The following is a 14,146-nucleotide window of genomic DNA, read 5'->3' as shown; positions in this document are numbered from 1 at the left end:
CATGTATATGTACAATTACAGAAATATGTAGGTTGTCAAATGAGTATTAAGTCATTCCAACAACTTATGTATTTTGTAATTCTTGACATTTTCTAACATACTATATCTTTGTTGAATCAAGTTTTCATGTATTTGTACAAAAAGGCTGAGTAAAATGCATGAACACCAAGTCAGCTAGGTGTGATATTTAGTCACTAGTTCATTGCCTGTTGGACACTTCACTGTCTGTATTTTTAGCTCTAAAGAGCACTTAGACACTCATATGACTGTATATGTTGCTGTTCTGCAATTTAGCTTTTGTTGCACTTCTGCTTACGCGGAGTTATAAAACAGATGGTGCCAGCACGATTTCTGAATTGTTGTCAGTTTCCACTTTCTCTTCACCATGTTCCCGGTTTAGGTTTACTTAAATTCTCACAATTTATATTTTAACATGTAATGAACACTCTTAGTCTAAACAGGATCTGACTTTCCAGGTACAAGATGTGGCACTGGAGATTGATTTCTGTGTTGATCCTTGCTAATGCTGTTAGACTTCCCTGTGAATGCCAGGCAGGGTGTAGAGCAACTGGGAATTGTACCACCTTGAGTTCTTGCTTTCAGTAGTTTTGAGTGATGCCGTCATTACAGAAATGTGTTTGCATGTGTGTATGAGTCTGTGTACGCAGATAGGCATTGATGTAATGTGCCTGGTGACAGGGAATTTTAGAATTTGTAGTTTGACACTGGATTGTTCTCAGTTACGGAGATTACAGCACATGTTTTGTTATTGGAATACAAAAGGTCTACTCTTTGTGTCTTTCCCATAAGGTATATCTCCTTAGATCTCTAATTTTGAATCAACACAGGAATGCACTCTTAAAGGCAGCTTCTTTACTCTCCAGGTGAAACTGGAGTATCCCTCAATTACCATTCTTTTGGTATGTCATTATGGGCCTGGTAATTTCAGTTGCTGGTATGTTGTGTAAAACATGCTGTTTAAATACATGGGGCTTATTTACAAGAAAGGGAGAATTTAAGAAGTAGACTGTAAACAAATTCGCAAATCTGATGTTGTTATTCTTATACTTCATGAGACTAATTTAGTTTCTTGTGATTGTTTTTTTGCCAGGAATATACCATACTTGGTGCATACAGTCCAGATTTGTTTCTTATGATGGGGAGGGGTTTATGTCATAAAATTAGGAAACTTCGTATTAGAGGTGCAGGTGCATCATGAAAGTCATACAACCTATTTCCATTTAAGCCAGAAATTCTTTCAGTAGTTGTTTACAGAAGTGCTTCCATATAATGCATATCCCTCAGTTTAGTGAAGGCCAGAAACAATTTCCCTACTACTTTTTTTTCTTTAAACAGTCAAAACACCTTAGAAAATGGTATCCACTTGAATGTGTCATTGGACGCATACATATCAACCCATCTTCTCTCCCTTTTTTTCCCTCCCTTTAAAATCTCTTAGGTGTTTGGCTTACTTTTCTTATTGCTATACTCTTGCAGAGTTGAAATTTGAGGGGCATGTCAAGGCTCACTCAATCATAGCTACAGCATACCTGCTTCAAGAAGTAAGCTCAGGTTGGTACCAGCAGATGAGATATGCCCACTGGGACATGCTATTCCCTCCACTCATTAGTATAATGTTGTCATCATATAGATCATATGCCAGGGTTCTGCTAACTACGTAGCTAGGGCTATATTTCATAGAGGAAGGGTATCTTTCAGGCCCTTTCTGCAATTTTAGTGTTGTAGCCTCTTTCTTCTTATCTAGTGTCATTTGTTTATTTGTTTGCAAGGTGACCTGCATTTTAGTCTAGTCTACCCTTGATTGGCCTAGAGTAGACTTGGTAGTGTAGGTTAATGGTTGGACTAGACGATCTTAAAGGTCTTTTCCAACCTAAACGATTCTATGATTCTATGATTCTATGATTGCATAAAGTTCAAAATTTGGAATACCCCAAGTCTTCTGTGAGCTGCCTTGCATTTGTGTAGAGTTCAGTTCAAACATTAGGAAATTGAAATTGTCTTAACCTTACAAATGCTGAAGTTTGTAAAACCCTGTTTACTTTGCAGATTTCACTAAACCAAATGCAACGGCCTTCTGCATTGTTTCTGTGCTACACTGTGATTTACTTTTCTCAGGTTTTACGAAAAGTTGCGCTTTCTGTACTTGAGATATTGGAAAACTGTAGAGAATCTGTAATTTAGAGCATGTACTTTAAAGGCTTAAGGTTGAGATAGAAAGTTCAGGCAGTGAGTGCTTGGTTTTAATTTCGGTTCTGATTTTTGAGTGCTTTAGTTCTTATTCATAATTTTGAAGTTGCTAACTTGGCTTTACATAGACTACAGATATCTGTTGTTAAATGCTCCTGAGCGTGCTTTGGATTGTTTTGAGTTCTGTTTCTTAAGAACTTTATTCATCCTTTCTGTTTGTTACTCGTTCAGCTGAGGTATTTTTCTATAGTGAGTTCCTGTCCTTTAGAATCAGCATTTATAGGATAAGATGTGATTGGGCTGGGGAGCAAAACATTTAAACCAGACTTTCATTTTTTAGTTCTTGTCTTAAAAATAACAGTATGTAGTTATATCTGATCAGGCCTAAGAATCATTTATTTTCTTGTTGTTATTCCTCTTCCACATCTTTCTTAAGTGATTTTGAACAATCCTTACTGAATTCTTTTTCTTTTTTTAAAAAATGTTTTGCAGAGAATGCAGAAGCATTTGTATTACCCCACAGTGCAGTATTCATGTTTAAAATATTATCCCTTCTACATACTTAAAATTAAAATTAAGTATGTGCTGACTTTCTTGAAGACAATCTTTGATCAGAGCCTGATAATGTAGTATGCAGTTACCTCCACATTCACGTCCTGCCATATGTCATCCTTCATCCTCCAGTTAGTCTGGACATCCTCCAGTTATCCACGCTGAGTCTTACGTAGATCTTTAGTCAACATCAAAGTGTGATATTCCTTGAATTCTTTGTAATTGTTTAATTATAAATGGTGATTCAGGTAAGTCTACTTACATCTAGTTAAATGTCTTCTGGTAGTGCTTTGGTGATGCAGAAGAGAGTCAGTCTAATAGGACTGAGTTGGATAATTTAAAAAAATATATGAAAGCTATGCATTAATTGTTTTTTATGCTGTTGATTTATAGCCAAGCAATATTTGAATCGGAGTTCAGGGTAGATAAAAGTTAATTATTTGCAATAACTGAAATAACATTTTTAATTCATTCTTTTAAATTTGGAATTATGAAAAGCTATAGCAAAGGCAAAACTTACTAGAAGGAAGAAATTAAAACAAAATCATATTAAGAAACAATTAAATGATGTATTACTTTTTAAAATATTGTTATTGTATAAAGTAAAATTTAGTGCACTCAGAATAACATTAATAGCACTTTAAAAAAACTCTCATTGCTATTTTTTCATCTTGAGCTTGTTTTCACCCAAATGATTCATAACAGACTCCTTCACGGTACATTTCTGACTTGAAAAATTGACAAAAACAGGGGGTATCCCTAACAGTATCTTTTAAAATTTAAATAGTTTTGTAAGTATATTGTAGCCTTCTCATTGATTTTTTTTAAATTTGTTTTTTAAATGTATTTATTTAAGTCTTTAGTTTTGTGGAAACACTGGGTGATCACAGAGGAACATATTTTTATCATTTTCAGTAGCAAGAAACATAATTTTTAGAAGAAATAACTAAGAAAATTTAAATAAATCAGAGAACATAGATTATTTAAAGGTTTCCTGCTGGTGTCTTGTCTTTAATTGCAACTGGTATTTGAGCCTTTATGTTTGAAATCAACATGCCTGGTTGGAGCTGGAACTGCCATTGGCTGTTCAGCTAAGGCTGAGTGTGTGTGCCAGTGGTGCAGTGGGCCAAAATGTCATTTTCAGCTGATTACCCAATGTCATTGACCACACCATCAAGAAATCCCATTAAACACCCCATGGATGTTGCACTGGAGCTATATTGGGCTGCTCTGTATAGAGCTGTGTTTGCTCTGCCTACTTCATGAGCTGGGCTTTCTAGCTCAGGCTTGACTACCACACTAGGACACCTGCATGGGTTCTGTTTTGCCTGTCAGCAAAGGTCCTATATACACACCTACCCATGTAACAAAGTGCTATAGAGGTCTTTATTCTACAGCTATATCATATTGCCCGTTACTGAGGATTATGTTCTAAAAACTGCAGCAAAAGGTTTTACTGTATAAAAGATGTGGAAAAAAAATATTGACCAGGATAAAATTTCAAGACCTGATATTCAGAATTAAAGCACCAGTACTACAGGGTCTTTTTTGGATTATATGGATAACTCAAGCTCTTTTTCAGGAAAGTCTGTAAAGATGCAGAAAGTGTTACCAACACTTTTGATTTCTTTTTTTCTCAAGGAGTCAAGACATTGCTTGGGAATGTCAGCTTTCGTAGTAGTAAAATAAGCTTTTAATCCTTGTGCAAACTACCTCTTCAAAATCCAAAGGAATGTCCCAAAGGCTTAGAAATCATGACAGAAAGTTTTGTGGGTTTGTTGTTCTTTTGTTTGTTTGTTTTGGGTTTGGGTTTGGGTTTGGGTTTCCCCCCCCACCCCCAAAAAAATCCTTAGGATTTTAAGACAATCTTGCTAGTGACTTTTTGGAACTTGAGTTGTGATTTCTGAATATTTGACATTGGTTTTACAATATATGTATCAGTCGTATTGCTAATATCAGTGAAACTACTCGCTTATTAAAAATTCTACCTATCTTTAAGTACTTTCCTAAATAAAAACATATATTTTATGTGTAACTGATGTGATTCTCCTTTGCTGATAGAACTGCCCACCAAAGACCAAGTACTAAGTTCACAGAATCACTGAGGTTGACATCTGGTCCAAGCCCCCTGCTCAGGCAGGGCCACCCAGAGCCGGTTGCCCAGGACCATGTCCAGATGGCTTTTGAATATCTCCAAGGATGGAGACTTTACCGTCTCCCTCGGCAACCTGTGCCAGCGCTCAATGACCTTCACAGTGAAAAAGTGTTTCCTTATGTTCTGAGGGAACCTCCTGTGTTTCAGATTGTGCCCGTTGCCTCTGGTTTTGTCACTGGACGCCACTGAGAAGAGCCTGGCTCTGTCCTCTTTGCACCCTCCCTCAGGCATTTATATAGTTTGATAAAATCCCCCTGAATCTTCTCTTCTTCAGGCCAAACAGTCCCACTTCTCTCAGCATCTCCTCATGTGAAAGATGCTCCAGTCCCTTGATCACCATTGTGGCTCTGCACTGGACTTGATCCAGCAAGTCCATGTCTTTCCTGTGCCAGGGAGTGCAGAACTGGACACAATACTCCAGGTGCAGCCTTGCCCATGCTGAGACAAGAGGAAGGATCATTTCCCTCGACCTGCTGGCAACGCAGTTCAGGAAGCTCAGCACACAGGTTGTGAAGTGCATAGCCTGAAATAAGAAATGGAAAAGCAATAGAATAACAGAGATTAGTGCATGAAAAAGAAGCATTGTCTGTTTGTCTGTCTCCTAACTTTAGGACAGGTGCAGATATCCATAAGTAAGCTAACAGATGTGCTGAATCCCACCCAAAACTAACGTGAGGTATGTGCATGTGAGCAATGGTCAATATTCAGTTGAGTGACTGTAAGTGACTTAATTTGAGATGAGTGTCTCTATGTTCTACTGACTGTGTTGACTTAATCTCCTCTGTGGTGGGAGCTTAGACACCTTGCTCATGTCTAGATGGCTACATGTAAACGCATGACAACTGACTAAGCTGACAGCACTTACTCCTGCATCAGTTAAAGCATCAGAGAAGAAAAGTAGTTGATTCATCTGGCATACGGGGGTTGTTAGTGTGGAAGTGAGGTAATTGTTTGGGGAGGAGGGAGATGCAGATATTTCCAGTTCTGGAAGAAGGAGAAAGTAGTGGGAAAGGAGGGGAGAAGGTAATAATGTGTCATAAGATACTTTCTCTTTTATATGCATGGCTTCTGAAATCCTGTAGAAAAATGGATTTTAGTTTTCAGTTTGTATTTCACTCCTAAGTTTTCTGTTTCTCTCTCAGACCTGAGGAAGAGTTTGTGTGCCCAAAATCCGGTCTACTTGGTCAACTGTGCCAACTGGTTCAGTAAGAGGTAGATTGCTTCTATGAAGCTTTTCTAGCCTGTACATGTACACCATCATGGTTGCAACGTTACCGTTGTTTAGAGAGGGAATCTGTGAGAGTAATTCAGCTGTGTGTGTACTTTGGAGACGTGCCACAGGATGAGTCACATCTTAACAGTGCCCGTTTCTCTCTGTCAACTATGAAACCAGCTTTAAAACAAACAGCTCATAAGTAGGCTTTTAAATTACAGGTGTCTACATTGGGGCAGATAAATCCAATCATGATCTTTTACGTAAAGAGGTTTGGTTAACAATATGATAATTGCCTGCAGAACTGTAGCAGAGCCCCGAGGGAACCTATCCTTAGGTCACAAGTGCAAGTTAAGAATAGATGTACTGTGCTGAAATGGCAGTACAGTCATGCTTGCACATACCCAAAGAAAGATTGAGATCTGATAATGATTGCACCTGACCAATGAAGACAGCATCAATGGACTCTGAAGAAAAAAATTCAAGGTATCTGGGAAATTTACGAGCCCAGTCAACTGGGAAAGAAATTGAAGAGAATTAGTTCATTATTATTATTATAATCTTATTTTTCTGCCAAGCTAACTATTGCAAAAGGCTCTTTATACTCTTAGTAACTATTTCTGCAAAGAACACCCAAACAAATCTGTTGTGTTACAGTTACGTTGCAGGTTATAACTACAAGTTGAAAATACATGTGTAGTGGTTTTATTTGTTGGGTGGTTTTCACATGATCTCTCTTGGCTTGATAAATGTGTTTCTCTAATCAAGGTAAATACAGAATCACGACACAAACTTTAACCCCTTGTTTTGATTCAAGTTGTATAGAATTCAGAACATACTAAGGATAAAGCAGATGAAATAGGTATAAAAATGTCACTTCACCTTAAGGATACTGCTGTTTGCTTTCAATTTGTTGTTATCTGAAAAGAGCAAAGTCTTGAATACATATGATGAATATATTTAAATTATTCAGAACAAAATAATTGGGTATTTGCTGTCAAGTTCTAACCATTAGGCAAAATAATTTTCAACATCATTTTCTATACCAATCTGCTTACTGTTTTTTCCATTTTATTTCCTTTTTTAGTGTTAATCAAGTATAGTGATTTTAAATATCTCAGGTAGTAGTGGAGCATATGTGTCTTTGTCATGTAAAATATTGGAGAGCTTCCATGTTTGGTTTACCTAATGTAACAGAGAAACTACAGCCACTTCCTTTTTCTAAAAAGTGTGCAACTTCGGAGGGACATGAGGGAAGGCGAGGGGAAGTTGGACTTTATACAGGGGCAGGAAGAGGTTAGGAGACTTAATGTGAAGGACCAGTAGTAAGCCATGATGTTAAGAAACTGAACAAATATAAGCACACTTTTTTCTGCAGTGTGCCAGACAATTTCCAGCATACTCCATTTCCTCTGCTTAGCATTGCGCCTTATACGATGTGGTGGATGAGGTTGTAGGTTATGGTGGTGTGACTAACAGAAAACAACTAAGATGCATTTTATGTTGCCAGCCAAAATTTCTCCATTCTAACAATGTGAACTTAGCTGCAGTGTCTTTCTGTGGTGACTTTTTAGAGCCTAAAATACTCTGGAGGCTCATCTTTGGGGGAAGTAGCCCTTTAATCTGATGTACAGTGCTGAAGTTGAGATAGAATGAGATCATCTTATCTTCATTGAATAAAAAAAGTTGGTTTACTTTCTTAAACACTAGAAATTCACTACAAGTCTATAACAAAAATGGTATGAAAAGTTACTTTATACTTTGTCAAAGCTTGGGTTTTTTCTTTAAATGATATATATCAAGTTCTGCATATGAACCAGCTAAAGAGGAAGTTCTTTGGAAATACTTGACATTAAGATGAGTGTATGACACTAAACCAGACTGAATCACAAGACCTATTTTAACTACAGATTCCTCCATTCTGGGTTTATTGGAAATATGCATACAGGTATCTCTTCCTCACTAGATGAAACTTCTTGAAAATTTGTTAAAACTGAGCACAGCATTTGAAGTGTCTTGTACTTCCACCTAATAGCTTTATAATCAGAGTAGTAAATCAAGGGAGAGAGGAAGGGGAGTGGCACTGAAATCCTAACAGCTGTGGAGGTAACAAGGTGGATTGCCAGTGTGCACTTGGTGCTCTTCACCACTGAGTCTGTCCTTCCATCTGTTTATACTTGTGAAGAATTGCAAGTCTCACACGATTGCCCTGAACAATTACCGGTCCACAGTAAGTTTCTTGGCAACTGTATGTAGAAGATACACTTCTCTTCTGCTAGTCCCACACGGTTTTGTCTTGTTCCTTCACCAGGTGCTTTTTATGTTAGATTTTACTGTGAACTTCATATTGTCAGACTTCTCAACTTCCTGCTCTGTGAACACAGAAGTCCACATGTTTGGGTTATGCAATGAGGTTCTGTCTAAGGCAGGACAAGGAGGGGCCAAGACACTAGTCTGCTGTTGAGGAGCAGCAAGGAGAAAGAAGACAGCCCACTGCAACTGGTGCATTGGCTATAGACCAGGCATGCTACTCCAATGAGTTCAGTAAAGCTAGGAAGGCAGGTAGGAACCATGTGTATGAGTCTCACATGCAGTGCTAAGTGCCATTCTCCATTTTAGCAACTACCTAAAAGGAGGCTGTAATGAGGTGGATGTTGGTCTCTTCTCCCAAACACGACAAGAGGAAATGGCCTCAAGTTGCGCCAGCAGAGCTTTAGATGTGGTATTAGGAAAAATTTCTTCACCAAAAGGGTTATCAAGCACTGGAACAGGCTGCCCAGGGAACAGGTTGAGTCACCATCCCTGGAGGTATTTAAAAGATGTGTAGATGTGGCACTTAGGGACATGGTTTAGTGGTGGACTTGGCAATGTTAGGTTAGCGGTTGGATTCGATGATCTTAAGAATCTTTTCCAACCTGAATGATTCTATGATTCTATGACTAGCCGTCTCTACTTAGAAAAATACGAGAATGCTTTTATTGATGCAGCTACTAGTTGGTGCTTGCAGTACACTTTCCCTTCTGAGACAAACAAGTCCCAAAGTACTGACACTAAAGACATGCTGCTGCTATCTCTTTGCTCTATTTTCTATCTTGAGTTGATAAGAGAGTGACTCTGTGGTTAATGTGTTCAGACACGTGTAGATTTTCCTACCACTTCTTTGTCTTGTTCTTGTGACTTTTTGAACCCGTTTTAAGATTTAGGGTGCCGTGAAAACATTAGATCTTAACACAGGACTGCAGGTGATAAGAGTGATCAGAGATCCGTAGCTGGCAGGGACATTTGGAAGAAGTGAGGGAATGCTCGTGTCATGTTGGACAACGTATTTTGAGTGGGAGCGCTTTCCCTGCCTGGTTACACCTGTGCAACCAGGAATGCAGAATCCCTGGGGCCAATGAGAGGGCCTGGCTCCATAGCCTAACAATACGAGGTGGGAGGAAGGAAGATAATTTGTAGGTTCTGGTGCTGCTTGTGCATTTTGCATCTAAGAAATCATCAGATTAAATGTACATGTAATATTTGCAACCTGGTTCAGTAATTCTTCCTCCCAAAAAAGTGGACGTTCCTGGTAGCCCTACAGTCTAGATTTTCTTGAGTGGGGAGTCTATCTACATAACTCTCTTGGGAATAAGTGGTTAGCTTCTGAGAGACTTTCTTGCCAGATAGATACCTCAAGTACTGCATACCAAAAGTAGATGAATTGCAGAAGTGATACAAATTTTCCTCCACTTACTCTTTGGCGATTATAGTTATTAGTTTCCAGTTGATGTGTGCAACCTCGGTCATGGGCTTACAGTCATCTGGAACAGTTTCACTAGAGGTGAGGAAAGAATTTCTGAGGTCATGAAGAAGCTTCTGTTCCAGCCTGTCATTCCTGGAGTCCAGTCAGGACCTTTCTTTGAATACATAAAATTTTTGTTAAAGGCAGCCTTCACTATGATGCCAGAGTTTATGGCCTTCCTCTTATCCCATCCCATTTACCTCCTTCCTCATAGCACAAAAAGATTGAAGGGGTTAAGAGTAGTTTGAAACTGTTCTTTCTCATTTTAGAATGGTAGCCCATGTTTAGTGTCACATCCAACCCTGAGAGCAGTCATAAAATGAAAGCAGAATAAAACGAAAATCACTGTTTCCCAAAGCAGAATGTACTTTTGTTAAAAGTTTCATTATCTCACTGGATAATTAACAATAACCTTGTAAATAATCTGAAAAATATCCCCCTCCCAAAGAATGTTGCATTTTCCTATACTGTCTCCCTTTGTATATGCAGCAATGCATTTGGTATATTAATACAAATGTCAGTGAGATAAAATAAATATCCCCAAATAACTGGCCCAGATGTGGAGTTTCTACATTGCTTCTAGCATAACTGCATTGTTTGGGTATGTTTACAGATTGGTTTGGGTTTATATGTCTTCCTGTTCATTTCACTCTGTGCTCATAGCATAATTCTTACGGCATACCAGACAATAAATAGTCACAAATACTGAAATGTGGCATAAAGCAGAATGCAGCCTCAGATTTTGTGCAAGAACTTTGGCCTTCCTGCTGGACCACTTTGGGCTCAAGTGCTAGGGCTTCGTAATGGGATTTAAAATGATGACTGTAGATCATTTATGGGGCACATGGATTTCTGTTGCTCCTCCTGAATCTGAAATGAAATCAAGCCCCAAGGCAAGCACAAGTTTGAACACAGGGAAAGGGTGTTTTTCTTATAGGTGGGAGAAGGGCATCACAAAAACTGGCTTTTTCAATATCACAGTTTTTAGTGAACTGGTTTTTGAACCTTTCTTTTTCTCCTAGAAGGTAGATGGGATCCTTTTGGAATAAGTCGGTGTGTACTCTTAGATTTAACTTCAAATCATCTGGTTTGCTTTTGTTTTTACTAGAAGGAGAGACTTTGGTGGTGGGGGCAGAAGCCGTAAGGAGGTTGGTTTTTTAAGGCGTGTTTACAATGTTTCAGCATCCTGAAGGGCAGCCTTAATCTTCTCAGGTCAGCATGCAGCACACCCTGACCAGTTCCTTTACTAGAAATGAAAATTTTGTTTTAATTTTGACCTGTTTGAGAAGGGGTTGCTTGGTTTGGGCTCAAATTCTGAAACAAACAAAAAACCCCAAGCAGCTTTCTGAGTCACAGGCAATGCAGTACACAGATTTTAAAAAGTAATCATCTGTAGTTGTGAGGAAGCTGGAGGTAAAGAAATCCCCTATTCTTCCTCTGATTCTTGACTGAGAACTCTGGGTAAATACAATAAAAAGTTCTTTAAAAAACAGAAAGACCAACTGCTATCTGCAGCTAACTACAAAGTAAATTTGGTGTATTTAAGTTTTTGTTGGGTGTTTTTTTTTTTAACATTTCATTTTTTGTTTTAGGTTTCTGGGATTTGCTACAATAGCAGTATATTAAAAGTTCATCGAATTCTTTGTGTACCCAGCTGGGTAGCAAAGATATTTTCTTGGACTCTTGAACCAATCTTCTCATCTGCGGAACCAACAAATGAAGTTCGAGTGGGAATGGGAGCAACAGTTGACATCCAGAGGCAACAGAGAATGGAGTTACTGGATCGTCAAATCATGATGTCTCAGGTTGCCCAAATGAGGCGGCAAAGGCAGCAGCAGGTATTGATATATGTTCTGTAAGGATTATATTAAGTTATGGGAAAAATACATTTTTGGTTCATATATCTTTTGTGGTTCCTGTTTCTTAAAAATAACATATGTCTTTATTCTTCTCCATCAGGCTTTCATACACTGTTGTACTGCTAATAGCCATTTAAGTGTTTTATGTAGCTTTGTATGTTAAAACTGCTTCACAAGGTCTAAGCAGAATGTCAGACAATCATGTAAGGCTATCAGTGCTTCTGGCATTCTTTCACCAAAACTGAGGCTGAAAGGTAAAGTGACTACCTCTTGGTGGTCTTTAGTAAGAGCCATTGTAGAAAGTTAGGAAGTCAAAATGCTACTGACTCTTCTGAGTATTGGTATTGTTAGCATCCTTTTCAGAGAGCTTGAAAATTGTCTACGTAACTCCTTTGTTTGCAGATGTACTTTGAATAAGGCTTGTTTCTTTTGAGAAAGTGCAGAAATTAAACTCTATAACTTTCTTACGGAGGTCAAGCACAGGGACTTTCTGTTTGCCACGTTTAATGCTCTTACTTCCTTATTGAATAGAATAGCAGAGCCTTTTTATTTTCTGTTTTGGTCAAACCAGCAAATGCAGATAACTCGCATACTTTGCGTTGTAGGGCAATAGAACAAGGCAGATGGTGTCTCAATTCACTTTTTCCTGTATCTTAGATGTATGTGTTACTACTATCAAACCTAGTGGACAACATAGGTCTTGCATTGCTCTATGTGAAGATATGTTGCTCGTAATTTAATTACAGCCTAGCAATTGGAAGCCTTTACTGAGTTTCTTCTGCCTGAAACACAACTCTGTACTGATACACAAGTTCTCGTCATGTCCGAGGTAGTGTAGTGCAAGTAGGTATAGCTATGTTACTGCTGATAGGTTGCCAGAATTAGAGGTGAGATGGCATAAAGCTTTGGCCAACAACTGGAGTATGAATCTTTGTTTCCAGTCCCTGATAACATAGTTCTGTTTTCCATGATTTCTTAACATTTCAATCCAATGAAATTGTTCCTTAAATGGAAAGATCCTAATCTGCTTTTCTCTATTCCCATCAGAATGTTAAGTTTTAACATAAAAACTGAACTAGAAATTACTCAATTCTTGAATGTTGCCGTTGTAATAGAAAATGAATTGAAAGTGTCTCTTGGCCTACAAGCTGCTGGCAGGAGTGCAGCCAAGTTTCTTCAGAAAGGCGGAAGAAGCCATTTCCAGTTAGGAAGGACAATCTTTATAATATATCTTTAATTGCAAGAAGTGGTAAATAAGTTCAGAACAGTAAATGATAAAAGAAGAATTGATAACATTTTCTTCTCAGCTTCTCCGTTCCTTAGGCTATGAACAATGAAAGTGGAAAAATGTCTTTTCATGTTTGACTTCACGTAGAGTTCTTTAAAAAGGTGGAGGGCTTTAAGTAAGATAAATGAACGTTGTTTGAACATCAGTAAGACACTTCCCTTTACAAGTTGCCAAAACACTTTCAAGTTACCTTCATGTTTGACCTTTAACTTGAGCACAGCATTTAGTTAACTGACAGTGCTAATCTGTGAAACCAGTGATCGGAAGGCAATGGGATCAATGTATGAATGTTTTAAGAGGTTCTTCAGAAACGCTATGTCATGAAAGCTTTTGACCAGCCTTTTTTTATATTACTCGCTCACCGAATTTGCTGGCCATCAACTAAATCACAAAAAGCATGATTCACAAATGTTGAGATGTGGTGGTTAAAAATGAAATGCAGGCTAATTTCAATCTCAAAATAATATTTAAAAAATTGAAAACCATTTTCTGGATTGCTGTACTTGGGCAATTCTTTTACCTTTAGGGGCTTGGAAAGGTATAATTTGAAGACAGTGGAGTTGAACAGATCACATTACAGATGGAATTTAGATGATATTTTTACCTGTGGGAGTGAAGCTGATAACTCTTAGGGAGGTTTTTTTGTGAAACTGAAAATAATAAAAAGTACAAAGTATATATCAGGCATCAAATACGGCTTTGAATGATGTTCTGGGAGAATGTTGTACAGATTTATGAGGTCCCAATATGCTGTCTGTAGGTAGTGTGGCATAGGTGAGATAAATTTAGCGTTTTCTTTCCTGCTTTCCATTTTGTTTGGCTAGGGAAGTGAACTTTAACTTTCCTCTGTATGCCGTAGTGCAACAGTTTTGTTTAGCTGCCCCTTGAGAAGCTGCTCTGCTCATTCCTCCTACTCCTTTACTCTTCAGTTCTTCTGTTTGAGAAAAGAGACAGTGCAATTTCCCTGTATATTGGTAGTATTATGGAAGGAGAACATAAGAACACGATAGGTGGTTTTAATGGTGCTCCATTGTCCGCACAATGTGGCAAACTCTGTTCTGGCTATAAGGAGGCCCTTTTCTTAGATAGA

At 38.2% G+C, this 14,146-nt stretch overlaps 1 protein-coding gene across 1 annotated transcript in view; it reads left to right on the top strand.

The window, feature by feature from the left end:
• The window catches only part of UBAC2 (UBA domain containing 2), a 109,930-nt gene that overhangs the window by 79,884 nt on the left and 15,900 nt on the right, over nucleotides 1–14,146 (top strand). The window contains 1 exon segment of the mRNA XM_075717652.1: nucleotides 11,502–11,747. Within this exon segment, the coding sequence (XP_075573767.1) occupies nucleotides 11,502–11,747 (246 nt within the window).

The sequence above is a fragment of the Pelecanus crispus genome, chromosome 1, assembly GCF_030463565.1.
Source record: "Pelecanus crispus isolate bPelCri1 chromosome 1, bPelCri1.pri, whole genome shotgun sequence".
Classification (NCBI taxonomy): domain Eukaryota; kingdom Metazoa; phylum Chordata; class Aves; order Pelecaniformes; family Pelecanidae; genus Pelecanus; species Pelecanus crispus.
The sequence above is the reverse complement of the archived record's forward strand: the minus strand, read 5'-3'. Positions and strand labels throughout refer to the sequence as shown.